This window comes from Vitis vinifera, chromosome 12 (assembly GCF_030704535.1).
Source record: "Vitis vinifera cultivar Pinot Noir 40024 chromosome 12, ASM3070453v1".
NCBI classification, from domain to species: domain Eukaryota; kingdom Viridiplantae; phylum Streptophyta; class Magnoliopsida; order Vitales; family Vitaceae; genus Vitis; species Vitis vinifera.
In genome coordinates, this window is record NC_081816.1 from 21,691,498 (window position 1) to 21,712,058 (window position 20,561).

At 34.9% G+C, this 20,561-nt stretch overlaps 2 protein-coding genes across 4 annotated transcripts in view; both read left to right on the forward strand.

Annotated features, from left to right (window-relative positions):
- The first annotated feature begins 983 nt into the window (after positions 1 to 983).
- Positions 984 to 3,201, forward strand: LOC100252443 (AAA-ATPase ASD, mitochondrial). The gene has a single exon (XM_002267382.5). It carries the CDS (start codon positions 1,401 to 1,403, stop codon positions 2,823 to 2,825), a length of 1,425 nt encoding a protein of 474 aa, XP_002267418.2. The 5' UTR covers positions 984 to 1,400; the 3' UTR covers positions 2,826 to 3,201.
- A 13,291-nt stretch (positions 3,202 to 16,492) lies between these two features.
- Positions 16,493 to 20,561, forward strand: part of LOC100245652 (ATP-dependent DNA helicase Q-like 4A) — a 35,869-nt gene continuing 31,800 nt past the window's right edge. For 2 of the 3 annotated variants that reach the window (XM_019223771.2, XM_019223773.2), the window contains exons 1-3: positions 16,493 to 16,678; positions 19,247 to 19,297; positions 19,406 to 19,579. In XM_019223771.2, coding sequence (XP_019079316.1) covers positions 19,275 to 19,297; positions 19,406 to 19,579 — 197 coding nt within the window. In that variant the 5' untranslated portion in view covers positions 16,493 to 16,678; positions 19,247 to 19,274. Of the gene's footprint in view, positions 16,679 to 17,776; positions 17,945 to 19,246; positions 19,298 to 19,405; positions 19,580 to 20,561 lie in introns of all 3 variants that reach the window. The other variant, XM_019223772.2, reaches the window with a different exon arrangement.

The following is a 20,561-nucleotide window of genomic DNA, read 5'->3' on the forward strand; positions in this document are numbered from 1 at the left end:
GACAATACCCAAACACAGCCTAATTTGTCCTAATTTTTAAAAAGATCGGACAATTTTTAAAAAGATCACAAACTCGTCTCAGACCTGTTTATTTAAATTTCAAACTTATCTTATTAGAGATTGAACCAGATTGGTACCCGAAAAAATTCACCCCACTGTCATCCTTATTCTAAATTTTTTCACTTATTTTTCTAGGAGTTAATTTTAAAAAATATTTATATAAATATAAAAAATGATTGAAATATTACATATAAAATTTATTTTTAAAACATATTTAAAAATATAGAAAACATGTTACAAAACATTTTGAGTTATGATGTGACTTTTATTCTTCAAAACATTATAATTATTTTTGAAAATTATTTTCAAAAACACATTCCAAATAGACACTATAATTTCAAGAGCAATTTTAAAAAATAGTCTTTGAAAACTGTTTTAAAAATCATTTTTTGATATTTTATTAAAAAGTTTTTTTGATATTGTTTTTAAATATATATTTTTTAAAATACATTTTATTTGTAGTGTTTTAACATTTTCAATCATTCTTCGTAAAAAAAAATTAAAACAAGTGAAAATAGCTGAAATGTTAATAAGCTATTAAGTTATGGTTTTAGTTTTCCAAAATAATAAGTAAATTAATTAAGGAAAAGGAAATACTTAGTTTATCATCAATAAAAAGGAAATACTTTTTATAGGATATTATAAAAAGTGAAGAAAATAAAATATTAGGCTATGTATGATTGCCGAAACGGACTAAAAATTTTTTTAAAATAAATTATTATATTTGGTTTCAATAAGAAAAAAATGAAAAAAAAATAATTAAATTTTATATATTTTTAAATTATTTAATCTTTATAATAAAAAAATAAGTAAAATGAGTTTAAAATAATATATTTATTTTAATTCTATTCTTTAATTTTTCTTCACTTTTTTTTATTATTTTCTTTGCCTCATATTTTCCAAAACCAAACATAACCTCACTTTTTTTTTTCCTTTTTTTTTTTACTATTTTCTTTGCCTCGCATTTCCTTAACCAAACATAACCTAAAACAATTTTCTTTTATTTTATTTTAAATTATGTTTGGTTTCAAAAGCTTTAAGAACAAATGAAGAGGAAAAATATGACCAAAAAAAAAATTGTTTAATTGAATTGAGGAAAAACAATTAAGTCATTAAAAAAATATATTTTTCTTGCACTGTTATTTAAAAAGAAAATCTTTTAAAATTTTCTCTGTCGGTTGCCTAGTATTTTTTTATGACATCCAAATATGAAAAAATAAAAAATAAAAAATAAAATTCTCAAACCTTTCTGGACACCCAAACAGAGCGTGTATATAAGGAGATATAACACATCCCCTGAGAATGCGATGACAGGGTGAAGACAAAGGCAAGGGAAGAAAATGGGGGAGATGCTGGGCGATTTGGGGTCTGTGATGGCGGCGTTGATGTTCATCTGGGCCATGTTCCAGCAATACTTCCCTCACGACCTTCGCCGCCATTTCGAAAAATACTCCCACAGATTGATGAAGTTTTTCTACCCTTACATCCAAATCACTGTCCCTGAATACGGCAGAGATCATTTCATGCGCAATGAAGTCTACACCGCCATCGAAACCTATCTCAGCTCCAATACCGCCGTCCAAGCCAAGCGCCTCAAGGCCGACACCGCCAAAAACAACCAGTCACTGGTTCTCACCATTGATGATCATGAGGAGGTTGAAGACGAGTTTAAGGGAGTCAAGCTGTGGTGGGCTTCAAGCACCATCACAGCCAGAAATCAGACCTTCCCTTTCTATGGGCAGCCGGATGAGAAGAGGTACTACCGGCTGACTTTCCACAAGAAACACCGGGATTTGATCACCAAGGAGTACCTCAGTCATGTGTTGAGGGAAGGGAAGGCGATTAATGTCAGAACCCGGCAGCGGAAGCTTTATACCAATAATGGGTCGATGTGGAGCCATGTGGTATTTGATCACCCTGCAACTTTTCATACCCTTGCCATGGAGGCTGATAAGAAGAGGGAGATTATCGAGGACTTGGTTTCTTTCAGCAAAGCAGAGGATTTCTACGCAAGAATTGGGAAAGCTTGGAAGCGGGGTTACCTCCTTTATGGCCCTCCTGGGACGGGAAAATCTACCATGATTGCTGCCATGGCGAATCTGTTGGAGTACGACGTCTATGATCTTGAACTCACGGCGGTCAAGGACAACACCGAGCTGAGGAAGCTGCTGATCCAGACGTCGAGCAAGTCCATCATTGTGATTGAGGACATCGACTGCTCCCTCGATTTGACGGGTCAGAGGAAGACGAAGAAGGAGAACGAGGCGGCTGAGGAAGAAGAGAAAGACCCCATTAAAAAACAAGCGAAGGTAGGGGATTCTGATCAAGGGAAAACCAGCAAGGTGACTCTCTCCGGGCTGTTGAACTTCATTGACGGCCTTTGGTCGGCCTGCAAGGGGGAAAGGCTGATAGTGTTCACGACAAACTACATGGAGAAGCTCGACCCAGCTCTGATTCGGCGAGGAAGGATGGACAAGCACATCGAATTATCATACTGCAGCTTTGAATCGTTCAAGGTGCTGGCTAGGAACTATCTGGAGCTTGATTCCCACCACCTATTCGACACGATTGAGAGGCTGTTGGGGGAAAGTAGAGTGACCCCAGCTGATGTTGCCGAGCATTTGATGCCTAAGACAAGTGTGGCTGATGCCGAAACAAGCTTGAAGAGCCTGGTTCAGGCATTGGAGATGGCCAAGGAAGAAGCAATGTTGAAGGCCAAGGAAGAAGCCAAAGAGAAGGAGTCATCTGCTAGGGAAGAAGATTGATGATCATTGGCAAGAGGGGTTTAATTTTTATTTAGTGTTTGAATAAGTAGAGACTATGATTGTGTCTATCCATCTGAGTTAATTCCTGGGAATTATGAAATATTGGTCAAGTTAATAGTTTGGTAATTGAGGTTGATGGGAAATGCATATGGTGATCAATTCTGAAGATCTTTTCTAGGACCTACGACATGGGGGGAAAGGATAAGAGAAATGAGAGGTGGAGATATTGCGAGGAAAGGATAAGAGGACCAAAGAGGGAAAGTTTGTGCCTAATGAATATTTTTACAACAGGAGGATGAATGTTGATCACTTGTGTTATGGAAAGATATTAGTAATATAAATGTTCTTGGAACTCGTTTAGAGTGATTTTAAGAAACATTTATAATATTTTTAACATTTAAAATTTTTTATTATTTAAGTGTTAAAAGGGCTAGAAATATTTTTTAGAATCATTGTCAAACATATTATTTATTTACAAATAAAAGAAAGTTTTTTTCGGTAGTTGCAATCATACTTAGTTTGATTGTGTTTTTAGAAAATATTTATAATATAAATAGCATTTCTTAAGAAATCAAATATTTAAAAAGATTAATATTTTGACAGTAAGGTAAATAATTTTGTCGTATATTTTTATAATATAATAATGATGTGTTAAATAGTAAAGAAATAAAATTTAATCATTTGAATTTTAAAAAAATGAATTTTAACCATATTTAATAAAAACTCATATTAAAATAATGTATTTAAGAAAAAAAAAAGAATTTACCACAACTAGGAGTGCAACTTTGGCTGGTTGGCCTGATCTATCCAACATATGAGTAAGATTGGACAATCATTTTCAATACTTGGGTTGGGCTTGGGTTAAGCTTTTTTCAACTCAAGTTCATTTTTTTTAGATTTTTTTTTTAAATATTAAGTTATATTATGTCATATATTTTTTTTCATTTTTAGTGAAGATATATAAATTTTTTTTTATTACTATCTTGAAATTTTGTTATTTCTATAACCTGATCAATTCGAACTTAAAGAAATGATGTTGGGTTGAATACGATGGGTTGGAGGTCGAGTTAGGTTGATTTTGATTTGATTATTGTGGGACCCCGCATATGTCCAGTTATAAATCCATTTCATGTCCAAGTATCATATGGACAAAGAGATATCCGGGTAGCATCCATATTCATTATGCAAGTAATAAATGTATTAAACTGTTACGTTAGGAGAAATCATGAATATAAACACATAACTTCAAGCCCAAAAGTTATTATTTGCAAGGCTAATTATTGGCATTTGAAATATTAAAAAGGCACATAAAATGTTACAACTTTGTCAGAATAAAAGGCCACCAAACGTCAATTTCATGTATGAACGAAACTAGCTCCCCTAAAAAAGCCATAGCCCGTTTCTTCCAAAAACTTACTTAAGCTTCAGAAAGGTGTGCCTGGAAAAACTATTTGAACACACCTTGTTATAGGTGACTCATGCCCAATTGGTGTCTCAGCTGATTTGTGTTCAGCTGGTGCTCCTTGATTGAGGAAGTGATCAACAAAATTTATACCTATAACACCATACACTAGGGTAGCAAATACAAAGCTACTATAGTATAGTGGCTCTAGGATCGTTCACCAGGAATGATTAACAAGCAATCAAGGATACCAATTCCAAGTGAATTGGTCTTGTTTCATTTCACGGTTAGCTTAAGAAGTAAAACACAAATTTTGATTGGTAAAGGTTGAAACTTAAACTAACTATCTTAACAGAAGTTTGGAATAATTTAGGAAGAAAAGCATTCCTTGGAGATTTAGGTTCACTGGGGTGGTTCCTCATGCAAAAGACACGGCTCCGGTCAGATGGTTCATTTCCTCACATTAGAGATTCAACTTAGAGTCAATTCTCTAACCGGTGATGTACAGAGACTCCTTCAATTAGATTTCACTTTAATTCTCTCACTGATGCAACTTGCAATGGTTCATGCCTCTCACGAGCACTTACCATTCAAGGTGATCTTTAACCTTGGACTTCCCTTCACAAACTCGCAAGAGATAACTAATGGATGTCTCCTAGGAGTCCAAAAGCTTACCAAGTGTTGGTAATTCCAGAAAATCCTACCTTGAAGACACCTACCAGAGGCTCGCAAGGGGTAAACTAGTGCATTTCCACGGTTGGAAATCACTTGCCTTACCAAGTGTTGGCCTAGGTGACTCCAAGGTGTTTTAAGTTAACTAAAAACATTGAAATCGCTAAAGGATTTCACTTCCTCTTCATTACTAGCTAAAACCACAGAGCTTTTGCATTTTTGCACTTGGAACCTTCCCCGGCAACCTTAGCTCCAAGGAATTGGAGGTTTAGTTACTCATTCTCTGGGGAAAACTCCTCAGAGAATTCATAACTTAGAAATAAAATGAAAATACAAAGTGAGAAGGTAAGGCAGTAGAAAGAAAATAGACTTTACTTGCTTACCAAACGTTTACAGAAGGAACTCCTCCCTGAGAACAGGCTCCCGAGAGGTATATATATCAAACCAATATATAATTAATTGTTACAAAGATATTTGGTCTTTTTACTAACTTAAAAACTAAGGAATCATGTAATTGGTGGTTTACAAGGAGTATTTTGGGATTTAGACAACAAAAATCTAATGGAAAATATCTCCCAATGTCGGTAGCAAGCTTCGGGAGGCTTCAGGAGCCATTTCGCAGGAGAAAAAATGGTGTCTGCGAAATTTCGCAGACACCCAAGAGGGCTGCGAAATTTCGCAGACACCCAAGAGGGCTGCGAAATCATTTCGCAAGACCGAGCTATCTTCACCAGGCTGCAAAGTTGGCTTCCATCTTGAAGTTCCTAGCTTCCCTCTCGCGGCATGGTTCGTGCATCGTCAGAAGGAGAAACACCTTACTGTACAAAAGTGCTGCGAAATTCTCGCAACAAAAGGCTGATTCCGCAACACTTTAGAGTGATTGACTTGTAATGGCTGCAACTTCTTCGTTTCAACTCCGAATCATGCACCGTTTGAAGCATTGGATTGTTGACTTCCTGAGCTTTGAAATGGTATATAGCATGCATCATTTGGATTTCAGAAAGTGCTCCAAAAGTGGCTGCTACGACTGTCATCAAGAATATGCTCCATGACTGATCCTCTTTGCTTTTTCTCCTTGCAATCCGGATTCACTCTTGGCAAATGAATTCTAAGCTTTGCCCAAGATTCCTCATAGCTCTCCTTAGTCTTGACTTGCTTTGGTGATCAAAATACTAACAAAAACACCAAAACTTACACAAAGTGATCAAAATTGCTTTAAAGGATCCTTAACATGCCAATTGAGTTAAAAGGCTTAAACTACTACTCAAAAGTGTTAAAAAGGATTAATTAAAGGCTATCAAATAGCACTTTTTGAGTAGTAATCAATAGGTACGCTCATCGTTCACTTGGAGGAAACTAGCCGAAAAAAACATTGTTGGCCATGCATCAATAATTGGCACCGTTGATGAGAAACGAACAAAAAGCCTTAAGTGCAAATGACTAACGTACCTCTTGAAACATATCCCATTCGATAAATATGGATGATCAATTCCATGCGTGGCAGGCCAAAATGGAGAGAAAGCAGGAACAGTATGAACAGGGCATGCAATCCCTACTTCAGCATGCAAAGCAATTGAACTAGGAAAACAAAGAGTTACGGGCGCAGATAGCCTCTGGACATTGTGTGAGCCGAATGAGCCACCACAAACCTAGTCCAATGACCTCAAAGCCAACACAAAGCCAGCTACGTGCTTACAAGCATCTAACTAAACCGCTAAAAGAGGAAGAATAAAGTTGAATTCAACTACGTGCTCACATGCACCTAACTAAACCACTAAAAGTGGATGAACAAAACCGAATTTGGCTACCTGGTTATAAGAACCTAACTAAACCACTAAAAGAGGAAGAATAAAGTTGAATCTAGCTACGTGCTTATAAACACCTAACTAAATCGCTAAAAATGGAAGAACAAAGTCAACTCCAGGTACATGCTCACATGCACTTAACTAAATTGTTAAAAGCGGAAAAACAAAGTCGAATCCGGTTATGTGCTTACAAGTGCCTAACTAAGGTGCTAAAAGTAGAATAAAAAAGCTGAATTCGGCTATGTGCTTATGAGCACCTAACTAAATCACTAAAAAATGAAGACCAAAGCCAAAGCCGGCTATGTGCTAACAAGCACCTAAATGACCATTAAAAACGGAAGGACAAAGCCAAACGGTACAAGTCCAATTGCCTAAAGTGTAAACAAAATGCGAAAAAATGAAAAGACAAAACCAAATGACATAAGTCCAATTACTTAAAGTATGAGCAAAAGGAAAAGCGAAACGGCACAAGCACATTACTTAAAAGTAAGAACTTCCTCATCACGCTATGCTTTGCCATCAAAATGAATAACATAGATATCATTAGTAATCTCTTGTTTTTTCATGTGTCGCCTTGAATCCTGCGTATCAGACATGTGTTCCTTTGGCACCAAAAAATGAAATTTGAAAACTTTTTCAACAAGCAAGTCTAAATTAAATTCTTTCTAGCAGCCCATCTAGTGATTAGACGGATCTGATAGAAAATTTTTGGGGAAATTGTGGGACCCTACATCCATATAAGTATAAATCCATTTATCATCCAGATGTTAGACGAACAAAAAGATATCCAAGTAGTGTCCATATTTATTATGCAAGCAATAAATGTACTGAATCGTTATGTCAGGAGTAATCATGAATATAAACGCCTAACTTCAAGCCCAAAAGTTGTTATTCGCAAGGTCAATTATTGACATTTAAAGCATTAAAAAACCACATAAAATGTTACAACTCTGCTAGAATAAAATGTCACTAGACATCAATTTCAAGTGTGAATGAAGCTCCTTAAAAAAAGGCATAACTCATTTCTTTCAAAAACTAACTTAAGTTTTGAAATAGTGTGCCAAATAAAAACCATCTGGACACATCTTATTACAGATACGTTCGTCGTTCGCTCGAAGTAAGTTAGTCGAAAAAAACATTGTTGGTCGTGCACTAGGAACCAAGACCCATTTATACCAAAGTATACTACTATACTTTAGATTGTACCAACTACAACAACACAAAATGGAACAAGAAAGAGAAATGAGAAAGGGTCTACAAATATCACTAACTGCAATTGTTTCCTGAGTTGATAAGCTTTATAGTCAAGAAGAATAAGCTTTTGTCTATACCTACCAAAAATATATGGGAACTAACCAGAAAGAGTTCAAAGTTGCTTAATGATATCAACATGAGGTATTTTTCCATATTTTGCTTGCTGGCCATGAAGGTTGTTTTGTCTGGCAAGCAAAACACTTGTCAATCAAGGCCTGAGGTTCCCCCTTGCAATGAAGAAATCATAGTTCCTATTTATGCGATTTCATGAGATGTTGTAAAGGAAAAAATAAGTATATATAAAAAATAAAAATAAAAAATGAGAATTTCAAGGGTTTGATCTTGTGAATAGTATAGGTATGTGAGCTATTGAGGTGGCATTTGTTATAGCAACAACAAAATTTTTATTCTAAACAATATGAATGTTGAAATGCATTATGTTTTCCATTTCATTGTTTATTCTTTTTATAAACTATACATAAGTATGACATGATATATCTCAACGAATATAATGTTCAAAGCATAGATTGTAAAGCCTAAATTAGTTTTATTCTACTTCACTTGGTATGCTAGGGGTTGAGCTTCCCGATTAGCTCATGAGGTTCAAGTTGCATGGTCAATTCACGGGAGTTAAAGGGGATAGTGCCTCATGGAGATATATATATATGATGAATGATGAGTGTGCTCTATTATATTTTTAACCCTTTTATATTTTAAGGTTTTTTTGGAGAGTGTGACTACAATTGAGGGTTTTTTCAAAAGCTTCACCATTATAATCCTTTGTCTCTTTTGATTAATGAATTATTGAGTGTTAATGCACTCCATGGATGTAAAGATTACATTAATCACCAAACCATGTTAAAAATCTCATGTTTTTCTTTATTGTTTACTTATGTGTGTGCATGATATGGTTAAGATAAAGATGTCATATCCCCTGAAAGTGATATTTTAAGATAAGCATATCTCATCTAACCAACCAAATACAACTTAAGTCAAATTTTAGTTTATAGTTATCCACTACATGAATATAAGAAGGTTAATGATATATACATTAAATGTTGCATCACATATATTTATAATATAAATGTCTTTTGATTTTGTGAAAAAATAAAATTCATATGCCATTGAGTATGTTGGATATCATTGTGCCTCTATTGAGAATACTTGTTGATTACTACTCAAAAAGTGCTATTTGATAGCCTTTAATTAATCCTTTTTAACACTTTTGAGTAGTAGTTTAGGCCTTTTAACTCAATTGGCATGTTAAGGATCCTTTAAAGCAATTTTGATCACTTTGTGCAAGTTTTGGTGTTTTTGATAGTATATTGATCACCAAAGCAAGTCAAGAATGAGGAGAGCTATGAGGAATCTTGGGCAAAGCTTAGAATTCAATTGCCAAGAGTGAATCCGGATTGCAAGGAGAAAAAGCAAAGAGAATCTGTCATGAAGCCTATTCTTGATGACAGTCGTAGCAGCCACTTTTGGAGCACTTTCTGAAGTCCAAATGATGCATGCTATATACCATTTCAAAGATCAGGAAGTCAACAATCCAATGCTTTAAACGGTACGCGATTCGGAGTTGAAACGAAGAAGTTGCAGCCATTACAAGCCAGTCACTCTAAAGTGTTGCGGAATCAGCCATGTGTTGCGAGAATTTCGCAGCACTTTTGTACAGTAAGGTGTTTCTCCTTCTGACGATGCACGAACCATGCCGCGAGAAGGGAGCTGGAAACCTCAAGATGGAAGCCAACTTTGCAGCCTGGTGAAGATAGCTTGGTGTTGCGAAATAATTTCGCAGCCCTCTTGGGTGTCTGCGAAATTTCGCAGGCACCACTTTTCTCCTGCGAAATGGCTCCGGAAGCCTCCCGAAGCTTGCTACCGACATTGGGAGATATTTTCCATTAGATTTTTGTTGTCTAAATTCCAAAATACTCCTTGTAAACCACCAATTACATGATTCCTTAGTTTTTAAGTTAGTAAAAAGACCAAATATCAGTGTAAGAATTAGTTTTATATTGCTTTGATATAAATACCTCTCGGGAGCCTGTTCTCAGAGAGGAGTTCCTTCTGTAAAAGTTTGGTAAGCAAGTAAAGGTCTTTTCTTTCTACTGCCTTACCTTCTCACTTTGTATTTTTTCATTTTATTTCTTAGTTATGAATTCTCTGAGGAGTTTTCCCCAGAGAATGAGTAACTAAACCTCCAATTCCTTGGAGCTAAGGTTGCCGGGGAAGGTTCCAAGTGCAAAAATGCAAAGCTCTGTGGTTTTAGCTAGTAATGAAGAGGAAGTGAAATCCTTTAGTGATTTCAATGTTTTTAGTTAACTTAAAACTCCTTGGAGTCACCTAGGCCAACACTTGGTAAGGCAAGTGATTTCCAACCGTGGAAATGCACTAGTTTACCCCTTGCGAGCCTTTGGTAGGTGACTTCAAGGTAGGATTTTCTGGAATTACCAACACTTGGTAAGCTTTTGGACTCCTAGGAGACATCCATTAGTTATCTCTTGCGAGTTTGTGAAGGGAAGTCCAAGGTTAAAGATCACCTTGAATGGTAAGTGCTCGTGAGAGGCATGAACCATTGCAAGTTGTATCAGTGAGAGAATTAAAGTGAAATCTAATTGAAGGAGTCTCTGTACATCACCGGTTAGAGAATTGACTATAAGTTGAATCTCTAATGCGAGGAAATGAACCATCTGACCGGAGCTATGTCTTTTGTATGAGGAACCACCCCAGTGAACCTAAATCTCCAAGGAATGCTTTTCTTCCTAAATTATTCCAAACTTATGTTAAGTTAGTTAGTTTAAGTCTCAACCTTTACAAATCAAAGTTTGTGTTTTATTCCTTAAGCTAACCGTGAAATGAAACAAAACCAATTCACTTGGAATTGGTATCCTTGATTGCTTGCAAATCATTCCCAGTGAACGATCCTTAGAGCCACTATACTATAGTAGCTTTGTATTTGCTACCCTAGTGTATGGTGTTATAGGTATAAATTTTGTTGATCACTTCCTCAATCAAGGAGCACCAGCTGAACACAAATCAGCTGAGACACCAATTGGGCATGAGTCACTTGTTGCTATCAACCTCCATCAACAATGACTCGATCCATAAGGATATTTAACCATCTTAGAGTTTCACCCATATGTCAAAGCCTTTTATTGAATTTGGCATTGACTCAATATCCTTTCAAGGTTGAGAGTCCATGTAGTATAGTAACTTGGTGAATCATGACAATTGATAGCTTCATAATTCAATATAGGTCTTGTTCAATGTATAACCACACATAATATGTACTTACCATGAGAAACTCATCAAAATAACTAAGACAATTTATTAGAATATTACCCAAATCCATGAATTGATTATGAACAATTTATCTACTTATAAATAACCTATGATTCGTATCCTTTATGCAACTCCTAATACACTCAAGTCATGTACAATGTAAGATATATGAGCATGTGTGCTCAAAAATCTAATTGAAACGCAAATAGGATAAAGGAAAACCAAGAAACGTGAATAAATAAAATTTATAAATGTATATTAGTTTGTTATATCATGTCATGCTTTATAGGGCTCAATCCCAACAAGTCCCACATTGCACAAGACATTATGGATTTAAAGTTTTAGAGGCATACCATTCCTATGACTTTTAGTACACCCATACCTCATCATAGTAGAAGGTTCCCACAAATTATGATGAAGTGGTGAGTGGTGTTGGTGCTCATTTATGGTAAAGAGCTATGAAGAAATAGTTAGAATCTTTGTATTCTAACATAGTTTAGGTTCTTGTAGAAACACCTAAGGGGATGAAACCCATAGATGTTAGTTTGGTCTACAAGAGGAATGCATACATAGATCGATGGAAAATTTGAGTTTTATGTGGTTAAAGTGTAGTAAAAGATTATAATTAGAAACATTGTTTTGACTATGAAAAACCTTTTCACTAATAGCCATACTCAAATCCATCAAAATGCTCGTATCCATTACAATGCATCTCATTTATGAGATATAACAATTGGATATCAAGATAGCATTCTAGAATGGTAATCTCGATGTTAGTATCTATATGATACAACTAGTCATTTTCATAGCAAAGGACTTTGTATGTATAAGAAGGTGCAGGAAGTGTGGTAGTGCTATAAGATCTTATAGGTGGATGACAATCTACTTATTTGGACTGATATAAGGACATTGTCATCATTCAAGATATGGTTGTCTACTCAATTCTAGATGAAAATTTAGAAGGGACGTAATGTATTATTAGGATTAAGGTCTTTTGAGACTGCAAGAATAGGAAAATTGTGGTATCGTACCTACATTGAAGAACATTTGATCAAGTGCATGATGCAGGACTTCAAAAAGAGTTTGTTACCCTTCAGTTCGGAGTTGCCTTTAATAGGATTAATGTCCTTGGACATCTGAGGAAAGAAATCACATTAAAGAAATACTCTATGCCTTTACAATTGGTAGCCTTATGCATGCAATGTTATGTGCTAAACTGGATATTTGTTTTGTATGTAAGAATAGTGAGTAGCTATTAATCCAATCCAGGATTGGAGCTTTAGGCTGATGTCAAGCATATATTACCTTTTGAAGCAACAAAGAAAGCCTTTTGACTTAAGGGTAGTTCCCTTGGTTATATCATCCAAGATGTTATTATGTGATAACAATAGGATAGTGGCATAGTCTAAAGAACCAAAGTCTTATTGCAAGAGAAAATGCATAGAAAGGAAGTGCTATTTTTTATTTTTTTTTGTGAGACAGTACAAATAGGTGATATGGCTGTAAAACATATATTTTTTTTTCCTAGCGACCAGTTTGCTTTTTGGACTAGAGGGAGTTAGTTGGGATTTATCCCCTAAAAGCAACATATGTCATAATAAAGATAGACTTTATTGTCCATTTTCTATCCCTTTTATGCATTGATATTGATTAGAACATTCAACACATATCACTTACATTGTACATGACTTGAGTGCATTAAGAGTTTTATAGGGAATACAAGTTATGAGTTTGTTTCAAGATAATAAGTTGTTCATGGTCGTTTCATAGATTCAGGCAATCTAACGCAGATTATAATGCACTACCTCATAATTGAAGGTATGACTTGTCTTAGCTATTGGGATAGTTTTTTCATGGTGAGTGTATTAGTGTGTAAGGTTACACATTAGATATGACCTATGGTTAATCATGATATAAGCTTATCAAATTGTCTTGATTCACTAAGATACTATATATTGCATGGATTTGCAACCTTAAGGGGATATTGAGTTCATGCTAAAATTAACAGGAGGCTTTTGACCTATGGGTGAAATCCTAAAGTGGTCATATATCCCTATGGATTGGGTTGCTATTGATGGAAGTTGATAGTAATAAGCAATGATTTAAAAATCGGACCGGACTAGTCAATTGAACCGTCGATCGGACCCTGATTCGGTCTGTTTCAGCTTTTGAACCGTAAAGGGCTTTGGACTGGCATCGAATCGGACGGACCAACAGTTGAACCGTCGAACCAAACGAACCATCTGGTTCTCTGTGAGCCGGTCAACATGTGGATTGACCAAAACACATGTGAGGCATTGGCCCTACAGCAGCCTTCCTGCCACCAGCCAGCCAAGCCTACAAGCAGCCCACCTACTAGCCAGCCCATTGAGCAACTCACTTGTTTCTTCAACGTGTGGGCTATTTATGGAACTCATTATATTTGTGAGTTTCCGATGTGGGATTTGGTTATAAAAAATAATAAATGCAAATGTGTTGTGTTGTGAGGACTTAAACCTTAGTTCAAAGGTTTACAAAAGAGTGATGTTAACCATTATGTTGCACGACTCCTTTGATACATATAGGTAACAATGTTTTATATTAATGTTGTTTGCAAAATTTTATAATATAAAACATTTAAACAAATATAAATATTTGTATTCATGATTATTTTTATAATAATTATTAACAATAAATATGAAAATATAAATTAATTAATATATTTTTTAAAATTTTAAAATAATAAAATGCATAGATATGTAAATAAAATTAAATGTTATAATTTTCTTCTCATATGTAAATATTAAACATATTTTATTTAATAAAATTTGATTTATTAATACATTTATATTTATGTTTATCATTTAATAGACATATCAAATACATAAAAAATGAAATGCTATAATTTTAATATCATATAAATTGCTTAAAATTATTTTAATTTTAATAAAATATAAATTATATATTTATGACATCACCGGTTCGACCGCAATTCGACCATTAGTCCAACCAGTGAACCGTGAACCGGTAACTTTTTCGGTTCAATGACCGATCCGGTTCTGAAAACATTGGTAATAAGTATTCCCAATAGAGACACCATGATATTTCATAGGATTGAGATAATATGTACTTTTGGGTGATCCAAAGGACATATGTTCTAGAAGACTATGACCATGATATTTCCTTTAGTGAAAATTTGACATATGTTCATTGGAGTTAGAGTATGTTAATTGCCCATATAATAGGAGGATTTATAACTTTAGGATTTGAGAGGTAATCTTGATGGGTTAATAACACTACCTTATTAGATTATGGACATTAGTTTATGTGGAATCTGCATGCTATGAATAGTAAGTCGCGAATTTGAGCTTTAATTCATTGTAATTTCATAGGATACTAAGGTGTAGTTGACTCTCTTTAGTGGAAAGTTAAATCAACTTTAGAATTTGATTCTAGGCGACTAATCTTTTTATATAGGTCCTAGTGGTCCTTGTTTAAGCTCTTAATTCATGGTGATACATGTTTTTAAGGTATTTTGGGTATGCAATTTATAAGTATGCACAAGAGCATTTTGGTAAAAACATAAGGTTATATTAAATCTTATGAATTAACTTTATGGAATTGACTAATTAATTAATCATAGCCTAGTAAGGCTAATTAATTAATTAGGACCTAAGTGGCCTAAATTAGGTGACCCAAACCTAATTTGGACTCAAGTTACTTAAGCCCACAAGGAAGCCTATATAAACCCTTCTTAGGAATTAGGGCTTCATTATTCCTATTTAATTTTTTGAGATTCCAAAAAGAAGAACCCTAGCCACCCTCAAGGAGAGAGAGAAGCCCACCATTCTCTCGTATCAAACATCCATGGAGGGAGAGATCATGTGGAAAAACATTGGGTAGACGAGCCCCATAGTGTTCTCTAAGTACGGTTTCATAATCTTCCTTGATGACTTCTTTGACTTGGAATTGATCTGGGAACATCTAGATTATAGGTTTGAGTTCCAACCTCTAGATCTAGTATTTTATGGTTTTTATGACCACTAGTTCTTTCTATGGTAGATCTAAAGTAGTCTAAGATAAATGCATGCCCCTTATGTAATCTAAGGCCAAGGAATGGAGTAATTTTGGATTTCCAACAATACCTCCTCAATCGCAACATTGGTAGAGTCTTTTTTGTTCTCATCATTTTTCAATGATTGACAATTCTTTTTTATGTGACTAGACAATCCATAATTCCAACATTCCACATTTTGCCAAGACTTGGAATTAGCTCATTTATTCTTTGAATTCGATCAACCATTACCCTAATTAGAATTCATTTCATAACTTCAGCCCTTAATCCCAAAATTTAGGGTAGAGTTTGATATTATCGCTTTACTCAAATTTTTCTGACAAACTTCCTCATCCAGAATTTGATCTTTAACACCATTAAACTTTAATTTCGAGCTCATTGTAGAATTACTAATCAATTCTTTCATGGGCTCCTAACTATTTAGTAGTAACGCTATAAGAATTCTCCCAACATTGAAATTACACTTCACACAACTCAACAATTTCTTGCTCGTTAGAAACTCTAGAAGGGAAAAACTTTATGAAGCGTATTGATATAAAAGAAAAAAGAATAAATTTTCTATTACATGAGGACGAGACAATGAATAAACTCAAAATCATAATTTCTACACATAATTAGGAAGTTCATTGAGGGAATTACAACAACCGCTTTAAGACAACTAAAAAAACCCCAAAATGAAATACAAAACTACAAAAAAATGTCAAACTCAAATCAATTCAATTACAAAATTCTTCTTGGGAGTCCCACGATATAAACCTTCATCAAAGCATATATTTTTTTTCTTTCAAATAAATAGTTGACTTCTACCAAGATAAACAATGGAAACCATTGCTAATGACATTGAAAGAACGGTATGCATTGCAATGAGAATCCCACCAATGAGAAGTGCAAGAAGATTGTCAATTCTAGGACCATAATACCAATCCAGAATGGGTTTCATGACAAGCCAATCATCCCCACATTCCCAATAGCAGCCAAGACCTCAGCAACACTAAAACAAGAAATTTTAAAAGTTTTAAAAAAATTTGAAATAAAAATAAAATAGGTTTAAAACCTAAAGCCCACCATGACTTTGGGCCTCAGCTTGTTTCTTGAAATACAAGGCCTTGGCCTGCGGGCTCGGGCCGAATTCATTAATGGGTTGGGCCAAACCCGCTTATGTCACAGTTGCTATAATCCCCGGCTGTGACCTAATCACTGCTTGCGAAACAAAATGTTCAGAAATGTGCCGGGGCTCCCGCCATCTACCAGTTTGAAGCTTCTCTCTCTAACATTCCTCCACCTCTCTTCCATGAAAGCAGTAAACCACACTTCAATCGTACAACTCCAAAGGTTTTTCTAACCGCACACCTCCCAGGGCTTTTCTAATCGTACACCTCCCAAGGTTTCTCTTTCTCTCTCTAGTTTTTTTTCTTCATTTCTTCAACCTCATATTGCCATACCGTATTAGGATGATCTCATTTTTTTTTAAAAATTTTAATTTGTTTTTATTTTAATATTTTATTTTTTTAAATATATTGATGTGAAATTTCATTATTTTTGGGAGTTTCAATCTCTGTAGCTACTGTCCGAATCGTTTCTAGGGTTTCTTTTTTCTGGATGTTTTGTAGTGTTATTGATTTATGACGTGATGTTTGGATGTTTTTGACGGTTTGTTCACTTTTTTAGGGTTCTATTGTTCTTCATTTTTCCAGCATTGCCATTGGAAATCCAGGGGTTGTTCATGAAGTGTTAGTGAAATGGAGTGCATGTGTTTTGGGGGGTTGGGGTTGTTTTCTTGCGCTCTGTTTGGTTGGTGAGAAATGGTGGGAGAAGGACGGAGAATAAAATGACTTTCAATCTAATAAATGAGAAATGGGATTTGTGTACTTTGGGGTATTAGGAGTGATTTTCTTGTGTTCGGTATGGTTGCTGGGGACTTGTGGGGAATGCATACAAAATATAGTATTTTTCAATTAAATAATGGGAAATGAATGTGTATATTTTGGGGGATTGGAGTGATTTGCTTGTGCTCTGTTTGGTTGCCGTGCAAGTGTGAGAAAAGAATACAAAATAACTGATTTTTCAATTTAATTAACAGGAAATGGAATATATGTATTTGGGAAATTGGAGTCGGTTGCTTGTGCTTTTCTGAGAAAGCGTGGGAAAATAATAAAAAATATTTTTGTTCTTGAAGGAGAGTTTCATAAACTGTTTGTCAAAAACTTCTGCAAAATGCCTGTTTATTGTGAACCTTTTTTCTCTATGTTGAAATTCAGTCCTCCTAGGAGCCCAAGTTTAATCAGTTATGAGTTATTGCAAAATTGGTTGGTTGCAGGGGACTATTGTTATTCAGTAAATTAGTATCTTTCTTCCAATTTCTTTTTTGAATGCAGTTGTTTGTCTTATGCTTTGATGGAGTTAAACTCTGCTTCTTAGGATTCTTGCATTCTTCAAAGTTCATTCTTATATGGATTAATGACTTTCTTGGAAAATAAATCAGAATACAAGAAGTCAAAATCGGATGCTAGATTACTCAAAATTCATGAAACACGAGGTTTGGCTTTCCTATGATACTGATCAAGTGTTCAGTTTATGATGGGAGGAGTTGATGTCTCTGGAGTTGGTTAAAGATACTACATGAGTCCAACATCATGCTTTGGGGTAGAAAGTGAGATATATCATTCTAATTGCTCCTAGTTGGCTATGCTTCCTGAATCCTCAAGTGTTTAATCGTCTACCTGATAAAAGTGATTGTCTCTACTATTAAGTTCAAAATTTGTGATGATTAATTGATGCTGATGTGCTGTTACCTTGGATTAAACTTTTATTGGACTGTTGTGACTTCTTAATGCTCAATCTGTTCTGAATCTTGTGATATTTCCTTGCCTCTCTTGCGGTTTTCCATTTGACATTTGCTGTTTGTCAGGTGCATTTTATCTTATTTTATAGCTTGACACATTGAGTAAGCTTGTTTGGGTCTTTGCATTCTTCATACTTCTCTTCAAGATTATTAGTATGTTTGCTTGTTCCACCAATGCCATTCCATTAACACAGCCATTTGGTCTAATGTTAATCATAAGAGAAGTTTGAAAAGCGAATTATCATTTTTAGATTTAGGGCTTGAATTGTGTTGATACCAAATAAATATCTGAACAATCCTGTAACTAAATTTGAGTTATCTCAATAACATCAATGCTGGCACATAGATACAGAGACATAGGTCTTTGTATGTTTACTCTAGCTTTGCAGAAAGATGTGGGGAAAAAAGTGAGATTGCGATGGAGAGGGACATTATCAGGTCTGGTTTGTCTTGTTAATGTGAAACACTCCAGCTTCTGGTGTGAAGGTGAGAGATGAAGCTTCAAAGATAAAGTGTAACAGGCACTCTAGCAGGAATCCAGTACATATGGAGTATTTTCTTTGGGCACAACATAACTGTTAGAAACATTTTTATTTGATAGGCCCACAAGAGATGTGTGTTTGGGCATATATGATATAAAGTGTATTACAAAAGGGTGAGTACATCTTTAACTCTGATTCCTGTAGAAACTTTGAAGGAAATAAAAATCAATGAAATCAATGTCTGTTTCTCAAAAAAGTTGTAAATTTTTTTACAATGTGAATATTGTAGTTTTATGTGTTCTGTTGAACAGGACAGCATTGTTTAGCTTGTAAAAAGATTAGATGACCTCTGTGGATATAAACTGTCGAGAAGCATCCTATTAATACAGATAAATTCCCATAGCTTGCATAGGAGTTTCATGATGGAACCATGAGATGTAATATCCATTCCTACAATTTTTGTTTGGCATTTATTGCATTCAGCAGAATCAAAATATATACTTGAATGGACTAAGGGTTACTTTTGTAGAATTGCTCTGACATGGAGCAACAACTGTCTAGTTTAGCTTATGCACCATTTATAAGGAAAGATTTTTCCTTCATTTCCTTTTACTTTGTACTTTTGTAGGGTAGGAGTTAAGCAAATATGTTAACAAATGACAAAGGAAAAGCACATGAGGTAAGAGAGTAACTATCTGATTTTGATTTGTTATTTAGTTTTGTTTTTAAATTTCATTCTTTTGTTTTCCCTATCTTGACTGGTTAAGTATTTGTGGTTTATGTGCAGTGGTAGCAATTTGGGTGAAGGTTTTAAGTCTGATGAAAAATGCCCTAAAGTTAATTGGTCTCAACATGCCAATGCACACGATAATTTCTTAAGCCCAAATAAGTTCTTGGGTTCAAATTTTCTTTTCTCCTTATTGACACAGAGACCTTGTACCAACAAAGAAATGGGTGTGAGGTACGTAACTCTTATATGTCTTACTTATAATAACATCCTTCTTTTGGATATGGAAGTATAGCTTTATGTTTGTTCCAAGAATATGCCTTTTCATCTAATTTATTAGTGGAAGCTAGGTTGAGTGGCTATTAGAATATAGAATCTACTGCATAAAAATTGACACCAATTTCAACAATTGATAGTCACATATTTATTCTTATACTAGAGGGAATATAATATTTGTTCTCTCAACTTGATCACATTTCTAATGGTCTTTGCTAGTTTTATGTGTTTATCCTTGTCACCAAAAACAGTTCGAGTCTAATGGTCTTATATTTGAAGTGCTTCATAGCATGCTTGTATTATGCTCCGCTTGAATTTGAAACTTATTACTTGGAATTTTAAGCTGATTGCTAGAAATGACCTAGATCCAATAGTTCTTGTTTGATGAATTTTCTATTTTACACTTGAGGCTTGGCTCAAGTGGTGAAGGATTGAGGTGAAGATGTGGTAGGTTCCAAGTTTGATTCCCTATAGGGAAAACCGTTATTGGCAAAAAGATGGACCTTTCTATTTTAGTGCTCCATGCAAGATTTATCAATATTTGGGTTGATTACAAATTGTAAAAATTGGCTACTGGAAGATGGTGGTTGAAGAGTTGTGAATCAGCCGATCATCTTTTTCTTCATTGTCCCATTGCATTAGTATTTTGGCATGGATTGGTCTGCTTGTCCAATCTTAAATGGGTTTCTCCTAGAGGCATAGTAGGGATGTTAGGAATGTCCTTTAAGAGATTTGGAAGCTTACCAAAAGGGAAGAGTCTTTGGTAAGTGGTTGCTTTATTCTTTGATATGGTTGGAGAGGAATGCACAAATTTTTTAGGATAAATGGGGATTTTATGATGCCATCTGGAACTTGATTTGTTTTTTTCCCCGCCCTATGGGCCTTGGTCACTAAGCCTCTTGCGGATATTCCTTTGTCTCTTTTAATGCTAGATTGGAAG

Coding starts and splice junctions, on each gene's coding strand:
- LOC100252443 (XM_002267382.5), top strand. CDS start 1,401: ATGGGGGAGATGCTGGGCGATTTGGGGTCTGTGATGGCGGCGTTGATG.